The sequence below is a fragment of the Oryzias melastigma genome, linkage group LG8 (genome assembly GCF_002922805.2).
Source record: "Oryzias melastigma strain HK-1 linkage group LG8, ASM292280v2, whole genome shotgun sequence".
Lineage (NCBI taxonomy): Eukaryota > Metazoa > Chordata > Actinopteri > Beloniformes > Adrianichthyidae > Oryzias > Oryzias melastigma.
The window spans coordinates 20,515,359-20,533,433 of NC_050519.1; the positions used below are offsets into that span (position 1 = coordinate 20,515,359).

General features: G+C 36.3%; 1 protein-coding gene across 2 annotated transcripts in view; it reads right to left on the bottom strand.

Annotated features, from left to right (window-relative positions):
* The window catches only part of ntn1b (netrin 1b), a 62,404-nt gene that overhangs the window by 26,243 nt on the left and 18,086 nt on the right, over positions 1 to 18,075 (bottom strand). For both annotated transcript variants that reach the window (XM_024272944.2, XM_024272945.2), the window contains one exon: positions 4,088 to 4,276. In XM_024272944.2, the coding sequence (XP_024128712.1) occupies positions 4,088 to 4,276 (189 nt within the window). The remainder of the gene's footprint in view (positions 1 to 4,087; positions 4,277 to 18,075) is intronic.

Consider the following 18,075-nt stretch of genomic DNA (forward strand, 5'->3'; position numbering starts at 1 on the left):
CAAAACCTGAAAATGTTCTCCACAGTTTTTCATTATAAGTTCTGCTTCACTTTTCATTCTAAGCATTACATGTTGGTGTAAAGCCGGTATAAAAAGTCTCAACAGAATTCTACTGCACGTTTGGTTTTGTTTTAGTTTATAAACTTAAAATCCAGCATAATGCGGCATTTCAGAACAATAAATACATCATTCCCGAAAAATATTTTACTACATGCCACTATATTTATAAAGATCGTGAATCAACGATTTTGGACATTGCGAATATTTGTACTCAAATTTTCAGGAGTATCCGAGTACTTGGATACTCGTTACAGCCCTAGTCGATGTGTCTACTTTGTGTGGCGTTTACACAAAAAAATAGAACGTTTGGAATGATTACATCACCTCCGTCATGTCAGTGTCGAGCCTGACATCCATCGCTCCACAACCTAAACGCAAGCTTTACACAGGAATTCTATTTCCAGTTTGTTGATGCAGAGAAGCAGGAAACAGATTTTGGTTTCAAAATAAAAACTCTGGTTGTACTTTTAAAATACAACTTTGTAGAATTGTATTCTATTTTTAACACAGTAGATCGTCCATTTTCGCCATAGACGATAAAAGTTAATTTATGACACAAAATTCTATTTTACAGAAATTCACTGAGGACGGAGACGGCATGGGATCTGTGTGGTTAAGTTTTAGATGAGCAACGAGTGCCGGATAAAGCACTGGACACGGGGTTAGCAGGACAAACCACTCCTCCAGGAACCAGGGGGGAGGGAAGATGCACCAGAAATAGAGATATGTCCATCCAAAATCCTCCCTTCCCCTCCATTTGAAGGGGCATTTTTAGTGCAAGCAATATTTTTGGTTAAATCTGACCCTCCAAGCTGAGGGATACAAAGTCCTCCGTCGCGAGGGTAAACCGCACTGTTCTCTTAACCACTGAAGTTTACATTTAAATGTAAGTAGTGACTTTGTGTTGTAGCATGACCTTTTTAAAGTTACAAAACAGCTGTGTTAGGTATATATGAGCGCTGGAAGCTCCATGCTAACGCTAGCAGACTGCCGATTATTGGTGATGTCATTGAACGAAAGTGTTGTCCAAATTATGAGACGCCATTTCTTCACAACTCTCTGTTTAGAGGGCTAAATCAAGAGGAAGGGAGAAAGAAACATTTGGATTGAGCCTAACTGATTGCCATGAGATGGACTCACACGACGCAACAGAGATTCACCGCAGACGGACCAGCGTAGATTCAGGGTCAGACTCCATGTGCACAAACACAAGGTTTTGTTGTTTTGTTTTATTTTCTGTCAGCTTTATCTAAAAACTCACAATTGCACCCAAGAACAAGTTGGAACCCTATCTTTCTCATTGTTGAGTTGAAAATAGATTTTCCTCCAATTCAGACTGAACTGATGGAGAACTTAACAAATCTATTGACATTGTTTTGTGTAAACAGAGCAGAAATGTATCCATGTACAGTACATAGAAGTACGGCTTTCTTGGTAATTAAACTAAAAAGTATTTATATTTATTTCTTATTAACAAATGAATCGTCCCACAACTATACTTGTTTCTAATAGGATTTACAATCAGTGTGTGGAGGAGTCGTTTTAAGCTAAAAAAATCATTTCATGTTTGATGTTATCAGAGTTTAGCGTTTTGCTCCATTCTTTGTTGGTCTCGCCTGATCTGACCAGAGGACAAAGAGTTTGCTCAGATGCGATAAAGCGAGGAGACATGTTTTATGTCTTTAACTGTTGGATCTGTTGTGACGGGAAACATTTATGTGATTCTGTTGGTCTCAATGACGTGATTTCAACCAAAAGAGTAAAAATAGCTAAAAGGAGGCAGGAGGTCCAAACTTTGACCCCTAATAAAATCTTATTTTTTGTTCTGAGTAGAATTATAGTCATGTTTTAGTTTGGTTTTTTATCAAAACGTTTATTTTTTTTTTTTATAATACTGGGTATTGATATGTGAATGTTTTTAAGACAGAGCTAAATATTTAATGAGGATGTCCTCATTTCTTCATGTGACTGTATCTATAAAAAGTCACAAAGCTAAATGATGCATTTTGGTTATTTTTGTTGTTTTAGGATGTATAAAAATCCTCTGCGTCAGTGCTACATGCAGCAATTCTGAGAATCTGCCACACATAAAGTATTTTATTCATTTTCCACAGTATTTTAGTCTTCTTTCGTATAATTTTGCTTTTGCTTTCCTTTTCTTTTCTTAGGTCATGTTGGAATAATAAAAAGTGCAAAAAATAATTTTTTTTTAGGTGGTTTTATTTCCAAACTGTGCATCTTTTTTTATTTTCTGTGTCCCACTTAAAGATGGTTAAAAGTGAAAAAGTATTTTTAAAAAATCTATCATGAAACAATAATTTACATCTAAAATGAATTTCTTTACTTTACTTAAGTGAATGTTTTTTAAGTAAATGTAAAAGATACACAGAAGTATTTATTTAAAACAACCTTAGCAAAAAATGAACAAATATTGTCTATAGCATTTCCTTTTATTTGATGAAGTCTAATAAAGAAAGATTTATGTAAGCATTTTAGAATTGTTGGGGTTTTCAACAGGAAATATTGGAAGTTAATACTCATAAAGTCTAGTTTTTTTGTTTTTACCTGTATTCAGTTCTTTAAAAATATGTATTTAATTATTTTATTAAATCTTTTTTTTAACCAGGAAGTCCCATTTAGATGAGATGTCTTTTATATATTAACCCTCTTCATAAAATACACGAATGTGTAGCTTTTTTTCACATTTAGGCCATTTCTAGTTTCACTTTTTTTCCCACCAAAACAAAAGAGTCAACTATTTAATGTATAACTGATGCAGTAATGAAATTTAACAAATGACAATAAATATGAACAATGTATGATTTAAAACTGAACTATTTCTGTGCAAAATTGTTTCAGATTATAAAGTTCTGCAAGCAGGAAAATAATTAAATGATTAAAACTGCTGAAAAATGCTTGTTCTAATCATTGAAATAGTGGGAGTTAATGTCCTCAAAGTTATTCATTTTCAGATTTGTTTTAAATGCATTTAGACTAAATAATAAAACATGTTTCCACCTTGTTTGACCAAAAAAATGCTTCCTCAAAATTAGAAACGAAACTGTAATATGTTCTTACTTGATCATCTACCTGAATGACATTTTTCTATCACAGTTTGTCACTTTTAAACAGTTTGTTAGCAATTAAGTTTCATTACATTTACCTTAGAGTGGAAATACTTTATCAGAATTGAGTTGTATTTAGTTTAATAGTGTTTTTTCTGCTGTTTTCTTGTAAAGTTCAGTCTCACCTGCTCTCATTTGATCATTACCAACCACAGGTGTTTTCATCTCAACTCATCCTCATAATTAAGTGTCTGGTTTCCACTTCTTCCTTGTTTTCTTTCAATGTTCACATTTTTTAAATCATTTTTGAGGTTTATTTATTAATTGTTTGAGTTTCTCCTATGAGTCCAGTCTCCTACATTTTGCTCTATGTTCTAATTTCAGAATATTAACATTTGCTCAAACAAAAAATGTATCTTTTACTATATTTTTGTGGTTAACATTTGCTTGAATGCAGAAAGTGTAAAACATTGTTACAATTAAAAATATTTAGTTTTAGTCTATGAATTGAAACTTGATTTAAACTTAAAGCCAAAGACATGAGGAGACTGTGAAATTATGGGGAAATCCAATTCATTTAATTTTAAATAGAAGCTTTAAACTAATAACAAGACTTTCTTTTGACAGTCAGCCTTAGTTTGATCAAAATAAAGGAAGTCTGATTGACACTCTGAGAAAAAAAATCTTCAAACTTTACAACCAAATGAAAGTTCAGTAAAAATAACATTTTTTTAATTATCACCATGATGACTGGATAAAAACTAAGAAGTAATCGCCTGTAATGAAAGTGACAGATGGTATTGTGCTAACTGAATGTAAAGCAATTATAAGATTATTCTTGAGGCAACTATTGTAATACTAGAGATAATGGCCCCCAAAATAGTCAAAATGTTTTCTTTTTCATCAAAAGAGAACATTTGAAGATGTCAGAGGTCAAATTACAGCCGTTCTCTTCCTGTTACCTTTACAAGCTCTGCGGTGAGAAATGGGTTTGCTCATGTCTCTGAAGTAGCCCTCCTTGCAGTAGTGGCAGTGGCGCCCCGCTGTGTTGTGGCGGCAGTTGAGGCAGACCCCGCCGCTCCGGCGGCCCGACAGCTTGTACAGCTCCATGTTGAATCGGCAGCGGCGGGCGTGCAGGTTACAGTGGCAGGCTGCACGGAGAGAGAGAGAGGACGTTAACGCAGATCAACAGCACGATCTCTTTGTTTTGTTCTTCCATTTTCTTTCGTCCTCTGATTCCAAACTCTGATCTTGTTGAAAATTTGCTTAAAAACTTTTGTTTTATATACAGTTTTGGAAACATCTTTAAATGACAAAATGTCCACAATTAGGGTGTTGATTTTTAAAATGTTAGTGGGACAACATTTTGAAAATTCACTCCTATATTTCATTTGTTGAAAAGAATAAAAAATTTCCAGCATTAACAGTGTTCAATTCCATTCAATGAATAAACAGAAAACAATTCATCAAATTACTTGTTTTTAGAAAATGTATCCTTAAGGTCGTTTTTACACCGGTTCTATATGAAGGTTTAGTTGCTTATAAAACAGGTCTGTTGGATAAAGAGTTCCAACAACTTATATAAAACCTATATATTCGTGTTAGTCAATTCAAAAACTGAAACTTGTGTTTTATATGGAATCAATGCACATCCACTAAAACATTTAAAGGCTTTATTTCTTGTCATTTTGATGATTCAGGCTTAAAGGGAATGAAAACCAAAAATGCAATATCAGAAAATTAGAATATTTTGGAAAATTCAAATGCACATGTTCATCCATCCATTGTTTTTAACTTTCCATATCATTTTTGGGGGCTTCTAGAGCCTGTCCCATTCAGATGACCAGTCTGTCTCAGGGTGTTGTCACACCCTAAAAACCACTAATTCACTCAAAACACCTGCAAAGGTTTCCTGAGCCTTTAAAGTGTCTCAGTCTGGGTCAATATAGGAACCAAAATCATAAAGATGAAAGAAATCAAGAAGTCATAAACACCTTTTACATGGAACATAAACCACTAAAGGTTTTAGCTAAAGAAGCTGGTTGTTCTGTGTTCAAGCATATGAACAAAAATTGGAGCCAAAGAAAAACACATCTATATACACCTGGAGGCAGACAGGTGACCCCTCATGGATGACTGGGATTTGCTACTCTTTAAAACAGCGAAACAGAAACATCAATTCTGGCTGAAACACAAATGAAAACTCTGAAATGTAATGTGCACCCAACTAGAATGTATATAAATTACTAAATGGAAAACTTCTTATATTATTGTGTATTCTTGTTGTTGGGTGTTCATGTACTTTGGTGTTTTTCTCAAATCATTTAATCATTTCATTAGCCATATTCCAGGATCATCAGAGCTGCTTACAGGTGAAATCATCTGAACACAGACCAGCTAACGACTGGCTCTGATTGAACCTCTTCACCCATTGACCTTCAGTCTGAGAATTTCCCATCAAGACTAACTACACAGAGAAAAGAAAACATTGAACTTTCAGTGTGTATGGGTTTTTTTTTAATAAAATTTGATTTTTTTTTTACATTAAAATAAAAGAGGATCAACTTGTTTCTGTTCAAAGTCACCTAGCTTACAGCCCTTCACACCCTCAACCCAACATTACCAGTGCAACAAAAATGATGAGCAATATTGGAGTTTGGATCCAGATTCCAGCTCAGACGAGGAAAACAAAGACGCTCATGGATCTATTTATCTACGTGGATCCATCAGAATGCAGCAGAGCAGGGAGGTTATGACCCGTCCAGCGTATTTTATACCTTACAAATACAATCTTTTCTTTTCAAACGATTTCAGTTTTATGTCTGCAATAACTTGGATAAAGAAATAGAAAGAAATGCAATTTTAATCTGAATTTTCTTCATTTATGTCCTCCATCATCAGAGAAATGCTGCAAAAACATGTTAAAAACAACAGAACCCCATTTTCATTGGAGTGGGTCTTTAAAGTCCAATAACATTCTCATTCTGCAGTTATCATGGATGCAGAGTCTCATGCTTAGGAATAACATGTTAACAGAGAATAAAAAAAGATTATTGAGTCTTTGTATCTTTTGAAGTTCAAGTCCTAAACCCAGTTTTAGGTGTAATGAAACAACTTCCTTCTTCAGCCCAAAAACATGCTTCAAACGTTGATTGATGACTCTAAGTTGAGTGTGATTGTGTGTCCTTGCAACAGACTGGTGACCTATCCAGGTGTGCCCTGCCTTCGCCCAACAATAGCAAGGATAGGCTTCAGCAACCCTGTTAAGAAAATGGATGGATGGGATGCATGATTAGACAGATGGAAGGACAGACGGACGGATGGATGGTTAGGCGGATGGATGGATGATGGATGGATGGATGGACGGACAGATGGATGGATGGATGGATGGACGGTTAGGCGGATGGATGGATGGATGGAAGGATGGATGGATGGATGGAAGGATGGATGGAATGATGGATGGATGGATGGACGGTTAGGCGGATGGATGGATGGATGGATGATGGATGGATGGATGGACGGACAGATGGATGGATGGATGGACGGTTAGGCGGATGGATGGATGGATGGAAGGATGGATGGATGGATGGAGAGATGGACGGAAGGATGGACGGAAGGATGGATGGAATGATGGATGGATGGATGGATGGATGGATGGATGGATGGATGGATGGATGGATGGACAGACGGATGGATAGATGGATGGACGGTTAGGCGGATGGACGGACTGATAGATTGATGGACGGATGATGGTTGGGTGGACGGATGGATGGATGGATGGATGGACGGACAGATGGACGGATAGATGGATGGATGATGGATGAGTGGACAGACGGATGGATGGATGGTTAGGCAGATGGACGGACTGACAGCTTGATGGACGGATGATGGTTGGGTGGACGGATGGATGGACGGATGGATGGATGGATGGATGGATGGATGGATGGATGGATGGACGGATGGATGGATGGAAGGATGGACGGATGGATGGATGGATGGACGGATGGATGGATGGATGGATGGATGGACGGATGGATGGACAGATGGACGGATGGACGGATGGATGGACGGACGGTTGGATGTAGTATGGATGAGTAGATGGATGGACGGATGGATGATGGATGAATACAGATGAAAAATAGCCTCTTTTAGTTTTTCCTCGTGTTTCCCGTTCATTCCTGAACATTTTTGATCGATATAAACTGTTGTTCTCTCTAGTTTCTCCTTCATTCAGCTTCATTTGGAGTCCACCTTCTGAGCTCACATGTAGTTAATCCTCCATCAGCGCGCCGCTTTGCCGTCATTAGGGCGAGATACCAGCGATAAGTCTTCCACATATGCTCCGTGTTCATCAGCCGGTCTGAATCACGTTCAGGACTCACACCTGCCAGAAACGAGCCAGGCTGGCAGGTGGCGGGGATTCGAAGACGCTCCTCCTGAATGGGGGGCCCAGGCGAGCACAACACAGAGGTGTTTGGCAGCTGTCGAAGGCTTATCTGTCACACTTCCTCCACAGAAACTGATCCAGCACCACACCGAGCTCTGAAGAACCCCTCAAGCGTGCTCCCTCTGCCTTTTCCCTCCCAGCATTTGCTGCCTTCTCATCCCAGATGTTATCTCCACTTAGGGGAAGTGAGAGGAAAAAGTGTTTTTACTTTGTAAAGAATAATATTAATGCTTCTAACTTTTCAAACATTTCAACTAAATATGTAAAACACAAAATAGATAACATTTGACCTAATCTGCTTTTCAAAAGTTTAGCTGCAAAATAGGAAGTGAAAAAAAATCGTATATTTTCTGGTTTGACTTGGCGACAATATATGTATATTTTTTTAAAGTATCAGTAAACGAGTAAATGTTATCTGAACAGCTGTCCCCAGTATCCTCTCGTAGGAGCTGCATTATCTCATCCACACTTTGGCACTCGGCTCACACAGAACCTCAGGCCCAGATAATAGATTCCCTTTGAAAATATTCTAAAATGTGACACAATACAACACCTCATGAAATGAGATTTACATTTAATAAAACTGAAGCTGCGGTTTTAAAACAAGAAGTTCATATGATGGAATATTTAAAGTAGCTCCAAGGTGTCAGTTCTGTGTCTGCTTTTATTTGGTTTCAAGGGCCTCTTGAAGCTCTGCTGCTCCGATCTATTTATGTTCAAGAGTCATCTATCAGGGATGTATAGGAGATGCTTCTCTGTGGGTGTGTGGCTGACGAACGGCCCACACAGCAAGGTGGAAGTCCACCTTAGTGAGCATGCTCAGTGCAGCAGAATCTAACAGTGAGATCCTTCAGGAACATTGAGCTTTAAGAAGATTAATACATTTATTCTGTAGGTTCAATTCCAAGAATTGTATTTATCACTAGGGGAGATATTATTTTCATGGACAGCAGCTTTAAAAAATGTGTATTACACATTATGAAATAATACTTTAAAATACTATAATTCCTCAATATTAGGAGAGGCACAATAGAAAAAACAAGAAAAATAACAAAGTGATAAATGTGTGTGAATGATCAGTTGAATGGATTATACTGATTAAAGTCAGTGTAAATTGATGATTCCTTCTTCACAGTTGAGGTTTTTATTCACCTTTTTATTCATCTCTGTTAACGAGATTTCCACTGAAGCCAAATCAAAATGTTGAGTCTGCTTCAGTTCATTCCATTGTGAACATGGATGGACTATCCAGCAAGAACATAAAGCAGGAAGAAAGGCAAAAAGCCAAAATGGTATGCTTTTGAAACAGACTCAACAATAGATTTCCACAGAACTTCAAACTAAGAAAATGTTGGAAAATGTGGATATTTTGTCAAGAGGTCTAAATATGTGGATTTCTTCTTCAGTCTGACACATTCCTGATGCTTTTTTTGTTCTTTCTTGTTTGTGGGAATAACATACCTCTCAAAACTAGCTCATTTTATTTTATTTTTTTGAGTTAAGTTGAATAATTTAGGGTTGTTTGTCAGTTGAGTATGCAGCTCAGGTTGGGTTTGATTTGGATCTCAAATCTAAAATAAACTTTGGAGGCTTGAAGGAAAACAGCAGGATTTCCGTCATGGATGTTTCTTCTGCTAAAAATGTTGCAGACATGGGATACAGTGATGGTCCTCACTGTACTGTGATTCACCTATGGCGCTCTCGCTGTTTCATTTAGGTTTTTTTAGTGCAATTTTGCACGTTTTTTTCAGCACACATTGTTCTGCATCCTGATTGGCTGCTGATCTTGTCAATCAATCTCTTGGAAAATTTGAACTTTGAGAGTTTAAACAAGAGAGACAAATGTGAAAATGTTTGTTTGTCTGAGAGAAGTGGAGAAAGAGGAGTTTTACAACTTTAATTTGCGTAGGTCAAAGGCTATTTTTAGAATAAAAATAATAAATATAGGAAGACTGTATACAAGATGAACTGTTTTACATTGTAGTGTGAATAGAACTGACCACCTTGTGGTTATTCAGTCATTTTTCTTTTGTTTTTTTAAAGTTGCTTCAATCTGGAAGTCAAATGGTTGAACATCTTCCATCTGTACCGGGTTCCTATGTTTTACAAAGCTTACACAATGCTTATGTAAAAGCTGTGCAGCTTGTGTGGGTGATGTGATATAAGGGTTCATTAACATCCCAAAGAGACGTTTTTCCTTTGTGCTGCTGTATAAAATAAAGGATAAACACCTTGCATTTCAAGCCTGAATAACTTGAACTGGAGTGGAGTTTAAGTGCAGCTTGGAAACTGCAGTTTTCACTTCAGTGTACAGCCTGCACATTCTGCTCCTCTGCTGTAGGAGAAACATGTGATCACCAAATAGAAAAATATGGATTACACTTCTCTTTACAGGCCTTTTGTTTCCAAGTAATCATCCAAATCTGTTGTAAGATATTAAGTTTTGTGAGTCATATACTGCATGATAATTTGTACATACATCATAAAAACAAATGATTAAATCCAGAGAATGCAAAAAGTCTCCCATTAACAAATGTTTTATCCCACTAAAAGATGTAAAACTGAACACATGCTGGACTCGGTTCTGCAGAAACATGGAAACTCTGTGATCCATCAGCCTGGGTTCTGGCCCGCTTCCACCACAGGCACGTTTCCCACATTAAATGTTTCAATCACTGCAGCAGCTGGTGAAAACAAAGTTTGGGTAACACAGAAACAAAAACAGTTTCCAAGCAGCTTTAGATGAATTCAGAAAAATGTTGAATCCTAACAAGAAAACCAGGAATTATCCTTACAGAGTGCATGAAATATTTGAAATTTGTGTTTTATAGCAGCACATATTTGAGGTATGAGGATGTTTCCTTTAGTCTCACTCCTCCATGAGAAGAGTTGATGCCAGAGCTATGTGGCATTTGCGTCTCCTATTCCCATTAATAATGATTTGTTCTGTGGTGTCACCAGACAGGGAGAAGCAGCTAGAAGATGTGCAGATTTCCTTTTCTGACAAGAAAAAGACTTTCATTTCATGTCATGGACAAAATGAAGTTGGGTTCCACGATTTCTGTTATTTTAGTGGACATAAATGTTGAATGCATCTCATAGAATTTCATCCAGATTTTCCTTTAGGAACATTTTATGAAGTGAAAACAAAGTTTTCTGCCATCATCAGAACAACTTTCCTTATTCATGTTGTTTTTTTTCCTGCGTTTAGAGGAAATGGAGCCACACAGTAACCCTCAAGCAGGCAAAACAATAAAAAGTGGACTACCACCACTTAAAAAAACTGTTAAAGGTGTGCCACATCTCCTGTGAGAGCAGAAATGTCCACATTTATGTCAAAAGTTTAATACACTTCATGAATATGTGCACTTTAGGGTGTTTTAAGAGTTTAAACTTAATCCTAGCCCTGACTGTTTTACTTCCTACAAGATAAGTAAAATACTCAGTACAATCTGTTTGAGACATAATAGCTTTACATTTTTCAAAAATATGATAAAAATGCAGATGAAACAGTTATTTATAATAAAAGAAGTGGATAATGTAAACTCATTTAAATTATTTTTTTTCTTTCAAATTTGATAAACCTTTTTTTTCTCCAGGAATGAATAAAAATCTGTTTAAGTCTTGAATAATATGAAATCATCTCACTGTTTCCTACAATTAAAAAGACGGAAAACTGCTATGAAATATTAAATCTGGTAACTAACTCTTATTTATGTGACTTAACTTTCTTCGTTCACTAGAGTCACATCAATGTGGTTGTCAGATGTAGTAAGACGGCGTTGCAGGCTTCCAAACATGTCAGTTTTCACAAAAACTAAGAAATTAACAACTAAAAACTGTAAAAAAATGGGCCGATAAGATAAATATTCTGACCCACCATGACAGATTTTAATAACCTGTAAGAAAAATTGCTATTTTAAGAAAAAAAAAAACATTCTGACATGTTTTCTCAAATTAAGATGAATTTACTATAAAAAAAACCTTTCTTGACCATTTTTTTCTTGGAATTTTACTTCCCTAAGCTTCAGTTTTTGCAGTGTGAAGCCACTTCTGTTGAGGAACTCAACACACCGTCATCCATCCATGACTTTATCATCAGAGACACAAGCTGACCAGAATCGTACAAAAATTCATGTAATTCATCCCACAAAAACTTACACTGATTTCACTGTATATGGATGCAAATACTGCACTGTTAACGGATCAGTGAGCAAAAATACAAAGATGGTTCATGGAAAAATTCAAAAGGGAACAGAAGAAGAAAATACTAAAACTTTCAACATTTTTTCAAGACTTTCAAACATTTAAGTAACTACAAGCCATCATTTATGGTCTTCCTGTTTAGTTTCCTTAATATAACTAAGACTTGCTTTTCCTGCTAAACTGTTGTTTTGCTTAAATTTGCTTTATCTTATTTTGAATCGTCGTTCATTTTTTTTTGTATTTTTTATTATTTTTTCCTGTTATACTGGTTTCAATGCAATACTTGTTTATTTTTGAGCTTTTCTTCATTAGACGGACAGATCATCCACCCTTCTATCTTATATATTTTTCTATTTTCTCCATTTTTTTTAATTAATATGTTTATGTTCTAAACAAGGTCAGTCATATTTGTTAACTTCTATATACTATTATAAAACAATAGAAAAAAATAGTATTTAAAATATAATAATTGTATGGAAAATGCATGGAAACTACCCTGAACTGTGCATAATAAAATAACCAGGCCATGTTGGACATGTGCACGCCCTCCGTCTGACAGTGTTTCCCCTCGCAGTCCCTCAGTGTGGGAATAAGCGTGTCCCCCGACTCGCAGCATGCACTGATGTCATGGGAGGCGTTCCTTGTCTTTACGAGCGCAGCTCTGTGATCTGTGGTGAGGATCAATTAGCCGAGCAATCAGCCCGCCCTGCGCTTTTGTGCGAGCAACTGCTCGTAAACAGCTCGGTTGCCTGGAGCATGCGGAATTCTCTGGCTCTGCATAAGCAGCCGGCCAAACCAGGCTGCAAGAGGAGCTGCTGTTCTCAGCAACACATGTATGACTGGGAGACTCAGCCAAGATTAGGTGGAGGAGATGTTTTTCTTTTACAAAGACATTTTATACAATTTCCTGTTTTTAAAAAAAGTAAATAATAATAATAATAGTGACCAAAAATAATCGTCCTTTGTGGTGCAATCAGTAAACGTGCTCATAGACTCGTATTAAATAATGATGCATCACAGTCAGTGTGTTAATCTATTTATCCCATTGTTGTGGTGTTGGTCTGTTAAGGCGGGAGTGGTTCCATGTCTGTTATTGGGGCTTCTCTCTCACTTAACCCTCCCACCATCACATCATGTGGTAAAAAGAGGAAACTGGGCCAAACTTAAACACCAAAGATGATGGAATTGTGAGGAAACGTCCTGCTTTGGGAAATACTTCCAGCTGCCATTGAATGGACTTTTTAAAGACCCACTTCAGTTAATGTGGTGTTTTTGGTATTTTTAACATGATCTTGTAGCATTTTTCTGATGATGGATGACATTTATGAAAACGGATCAGAGTTGATGAAAAAACACCTTTTTACAAAAGCTCCCAGTTGTGACGCAGCAACTGAAATGGGCTGCTGCGCTCCATTCTGATACATGAAGACAAATAGATCCATCAACGTCTTCATTTTCCTCGTCTAAGCTGAGAACTGGCTCAAACCATACAGCTGGATAGCTGCAATATTGCTAGTTTTTTTGCTAGCTTGGGCTTGTGAGGGGCTGCAAGCTAGCATGAGAGAGTCTAAACAAAGGAATGATGGGATATCAGTTGAGCCAATGGTCCCGCCCACAACTCAGAATCAAATTTCTGATGAATTCCTGCTTCTCTGCACAAACTTTGTCTTAGAAAACAAGTTTTTTATATTATTATTTTGCTTAAAAGTGTCATAATCATAATTAAGAGACGTTTTCACAATAAATCAAAAAATGATTAGAGTGGGACTTTAAGCAATAATTTTGTAAATTCTTGTGTTTTTCTTAAACATTTTCTTTCAGGAACAGAGCGTGTGAGGAGGAGTGGCACTTCCTTCCTTTGTCAACTTTTATGTCCTTTGTGTTTATAGGAAAGCTGGTTAAGAATATTGCAGTCGTTGACCTTTATTACCTAAATCTGCTCACTGTTAAAGTTTTAAAGGAAATTTGTTTAATAAATTAAAGTTACTCTGCAGCAGGCAAATGGTTTGAGCTTCATTTTCTTTGCTGTACCGTCTAATCTTTGACATTTATTTGTCCGTTGTTTATCCCTGGCTTCACTTAAAGCTTTTGAGTGACTTTCTTTATATCTGTAGTTCTGCTCTGGCCTTTTGGCCCAAACTAGACTTTCTGTTCTCAGGCGATTGGCTTTACTTTTCTGGTGTGAAAGCTCTCCTGGTTTCCCGGTGAACACGGTGCTCAGTTCAAATGCAAGTGAATCTTGATGCAGTTCAGCTCAGTTTGACTGCAAACAGACTGTTCAGCAGAAATGCTGCAGTGAAATAAATGAGTAACAAACCTTTTACTAAAATAGCTAAAGTCACACTTTTGGGCCTTTTTTGTATTTAATATAAATCTAAATAACCCTTGACAAAATTACTTTGTTTTTTTCATATTCAGTCCATTATAAGGAAAAATGCCTGAAAAATCCTGTTGCTGGCCTACGGAAGAGGACTAAAGAGCTAAAAAAAATTTGACTTTAATCTTAGAATGGTTTTAACTTAAGAATTTTGACTTTTTTCTGTCAGAATTTTGACTTTTTTCGAGGAATACTAACTTTTGACCTTAATTAATTGAGATCAAAGTCACAATTCTAAGGAAGAAAAGTCAGAATTCCGTGGAAAAAGTCAGAATTCTGAGGGAAAAAAGTTAGATTTCAGTAGAAAAATGTCAGATTCCTGTGCAAAAAAGTCAATTCTTAAGAAAAAGTCATAATTCAGAACATTTATGTCAGATTTATGAAGAAAAATGTCATATTTCTTAGAAAAAAGTAGAATTTGTAGGAAAAATACAGATTTTTTAAAAAATAAAAGTAAATTCTTAAAGTCAGAAGGCTCAGGATTCTAAGGATTCTAAGAAAAAATATATAATATTTTGAATAAAGACACATTTCTGAAAAAAAAGTCAGACTTCTGAGATTAAACGCAAAATTCTGATTAAAGTCAAAGGTCAGAATTCTGAGAAAAACAAGTCAGAATTTGGATCCTAAAGTCAGAATACCTTTTAGCCCCTTCTTTCTTCATTTTTTCTGTTCTGTAGCTCTCAATATGCCCTCTTCAAAAAAAAGAATGAAAAAGAAAAGAAGAAGAAGCTGTTGTGATTGTATAAGATTCCACAGTTTGCTTTACCGTGAAAGACGACCAAACCAAAGGAATTTGACTAAATTCAGGTGAGCCAGCTTTCTGGTTGTCAGTCTCTTGGCCCGGTATGATGGTCCTCTTACTCTACTGGGCAAAAAAGGCGAGACAAACCATCCTGACAGATGTTGGATTGCACCGAATCAGGTCGTTCTGATGGTGTTTTCGTCTCTAAAATGAGACGATGCTGCATGACTGGAGTCTGATGTCTCAGCACAGCCAGGTTGCTGCTGCGCTGAGCTCAGATCTCCCCAGTGCAACAGGGAGGTTGTATTAACACTCCGGCACGCGGCAGCTCCACAGCGTAGGGAGTAAAGCAGAAAGAGGCAGGAAGCCACAAGGTCATAAATCATCAGGCTGAGGTGACAATCCATCGTTCTTGCGGCATGTTTATTGTGCTTTTCCACACTTTTCTCCAAAGGCCTATCTATAACTGTGTTGAGTAGCATCTCTCCTGTGGATTCCATCTGCACTTTTAACCCTTTTCTTCATCCATAAAATGCTATAAATTCAGATTTGTGGGATTTTTAAAATGAAGTATGGATTGTTTTTAAGAAAACAAAGATAAACAAGTATTGCATTGTAGAGAATAGAGTTGCAGCAGTGGGATCCACAATTTGAAATCAAGTCAAACAGGATTTACAGATTCATTGTTGCATTTCTGGAAACACTGACAGGTCACTGCTCAGGTCTGCTTGCAGCGTTGTGCTTTTTGTTAGGCCTCAAAGTTTGTTCTGGTTGCTAAGCAACACGAAGGACATTAAAATGAAGAGGAAAAGGCTTGGTCTCTTCCTGAAGTGCACCAACTGCAGACAGTTTTGGCAGAAGCTGTAACTTTAGGCTGCAGCTGTTTGAGGAGAAAACGTTTTGTAACCTCCTAAGGATAATTCTAACATTTTCAATTGTCACAAATATATATATTTATACATTTGTTTTATATTCAGTTTGTAATTATTTTTCATTTGTCATGTACTGGGAGATTATCTTTAGTTTTAACAACCTTTAACTTCTGCATAATTAGTGCACGGGTCGTCTCGGGAAATTCAAATTTCAGTCAACACCATGGGATTTTTTTTTCCCACCCCCTTGTCCTTTTGTCACCAAAGACCAAGAATTTTACTTAAAGGAGACCTCTCACTATAACGTCTTCTTTTGGTCAAAATAATATGTTTTCTCCAGGTCTGTTTTTTAACCTTTATTTACCCAGTTGAAACCCACTGAGATCAGGTTCTCTTTTTCAAGAATTTCCTGGCCATTTTTGTCCACGTCATATAAATGAGGTTATAGTATAAAACAAATATTGAACAAAAGGAGGACATTTAAAGTATAACATTTAAAGTGCAGTAAAGTGAGAGATTTTTAAGAGGCAATATTAGTAATCTTAGTTTGTTTTTGAAATGCTAATATGACCATTCATATAGTATTTGACACATACATTTCCAGGACTCATATCTATGATCCAAACTTTCCCCAAAAAACCTCAATTCAAAATTGATGAATTGATGTATACTCCTACAATCCGACCTGATTGATCTGTCTGAGGCAAATACTTAATCAAACCAACCTATAGCATCATAAAACAGCTTTGAAATGACAAAAATCGATTATATAGTTATTGAAAAAGAACATTTAGATTGAGACACAGTAGATTTATTTTACAAGAACTTGTAAGTACCAGGTAATTATCTCAGAGTAACACCGGTTGAAGTTTTGGATAAAGATGTCTTGAATCGATTTATAGGTCAGAGAATCGGATCGTTCAAAATAAATCAATATCAACCATAACTATCAGCAAAATTCCGATATGAATTGAACTGTTGTCAATATAAATCATAACACCCGTACTAAAAAAGCATCATTGGTTCATGTTTTCTGCCCTGTAGTTCTTCAGGTTTCCACTAGAGGCAGTAGAAGGGCTTTTGCTGCACATTTCAAAATGGCTGCTTCCATTTGAATCTCAAAAACACTTATGGGAGGAAAGGTTTTTCTAATCTTTAAAACTTTATGGTGAGATTAACTCATTTATTGTTATTCTTTTTTTAATGATGCGCTGTATTGAAAGAATGTAAAATGTATTGATAATTAATTCTTTATAATACAGTTACACCATATTAAAAATCTGTGGACAGCAGGAAAATACACTATAATTTCCTGAATGTATGAATATTTCTGCATTTTAAATTAACATTGTTGTTAACAAAAACTTACAAAATCATAACTGATATTTTCCATATCTATTAAAAACATTTTAGCAAGCACTTTTTGTAGATCTCCTCAAAGAGTTTTAAAAAAAAAGTATTAATTGCAAATACGTTGATTTTTTTTTTTTTTTTTTTTTTTTACAAGGTTAAACAACTATTTAGGAACAGTGTCTAATTTTCATAGGTCGGTCATGAACAATTTTTTATTTATTCACTTTTTTAATATATTACAGAGACCATTTGTGTTTCTTTCTTCTTTTTGAACACACAGGGGTTGTATCGTATCGGATGATCTGCTATAAATCTCTGCAACCCGTTTTTTTAGATGATACTGGCATCAACGTGGCACAGCGTTTTAGCTCGGTACCCATCCCTAGTAAAAACTAGGTGGTACGTGTCTCAACAACAAAAACCATGAGGCTGACTGAACATTTAACACAAGCTGGTTCTCCTGAGAACTTGTTGTTGTTTTGGTCACGGTGTAGATCTGATCAAAGAGCCTCAGTGTACTGCCAACTAGTGGTCGGAGGTTTAGATGGAAAACAAAAGTACAACAATGAAGGAGGCTTATGAATAATTAATTAAATGTTGTCTTGTCAGCATTTTATATCAATACAAAATACTGGGGTATATCACCGAATGAATTTTTCTCTACACTCCAACCACTCATGTTTCTATTTTTCTGTTTTTACATGATTGCAAGAAATAAACTAATTAGTATCTTGATTTCGGTCCAGCCTTCACAGCAAAGAAGACCCTTTCTTCCATTTGGATCTGATGTATTTAGGGAACCACTGGGGCCACGGTAGCAGCGATTTAAACATGAGATAAGAGGAAGATGGAAACAATCCACATACCTTCTCCAACTGAAAGAAATAGGGGACACCAGAGGAGGACTTAATCTCACTCCCAGTCTGACACAGAAACACTGTGACCAGAGG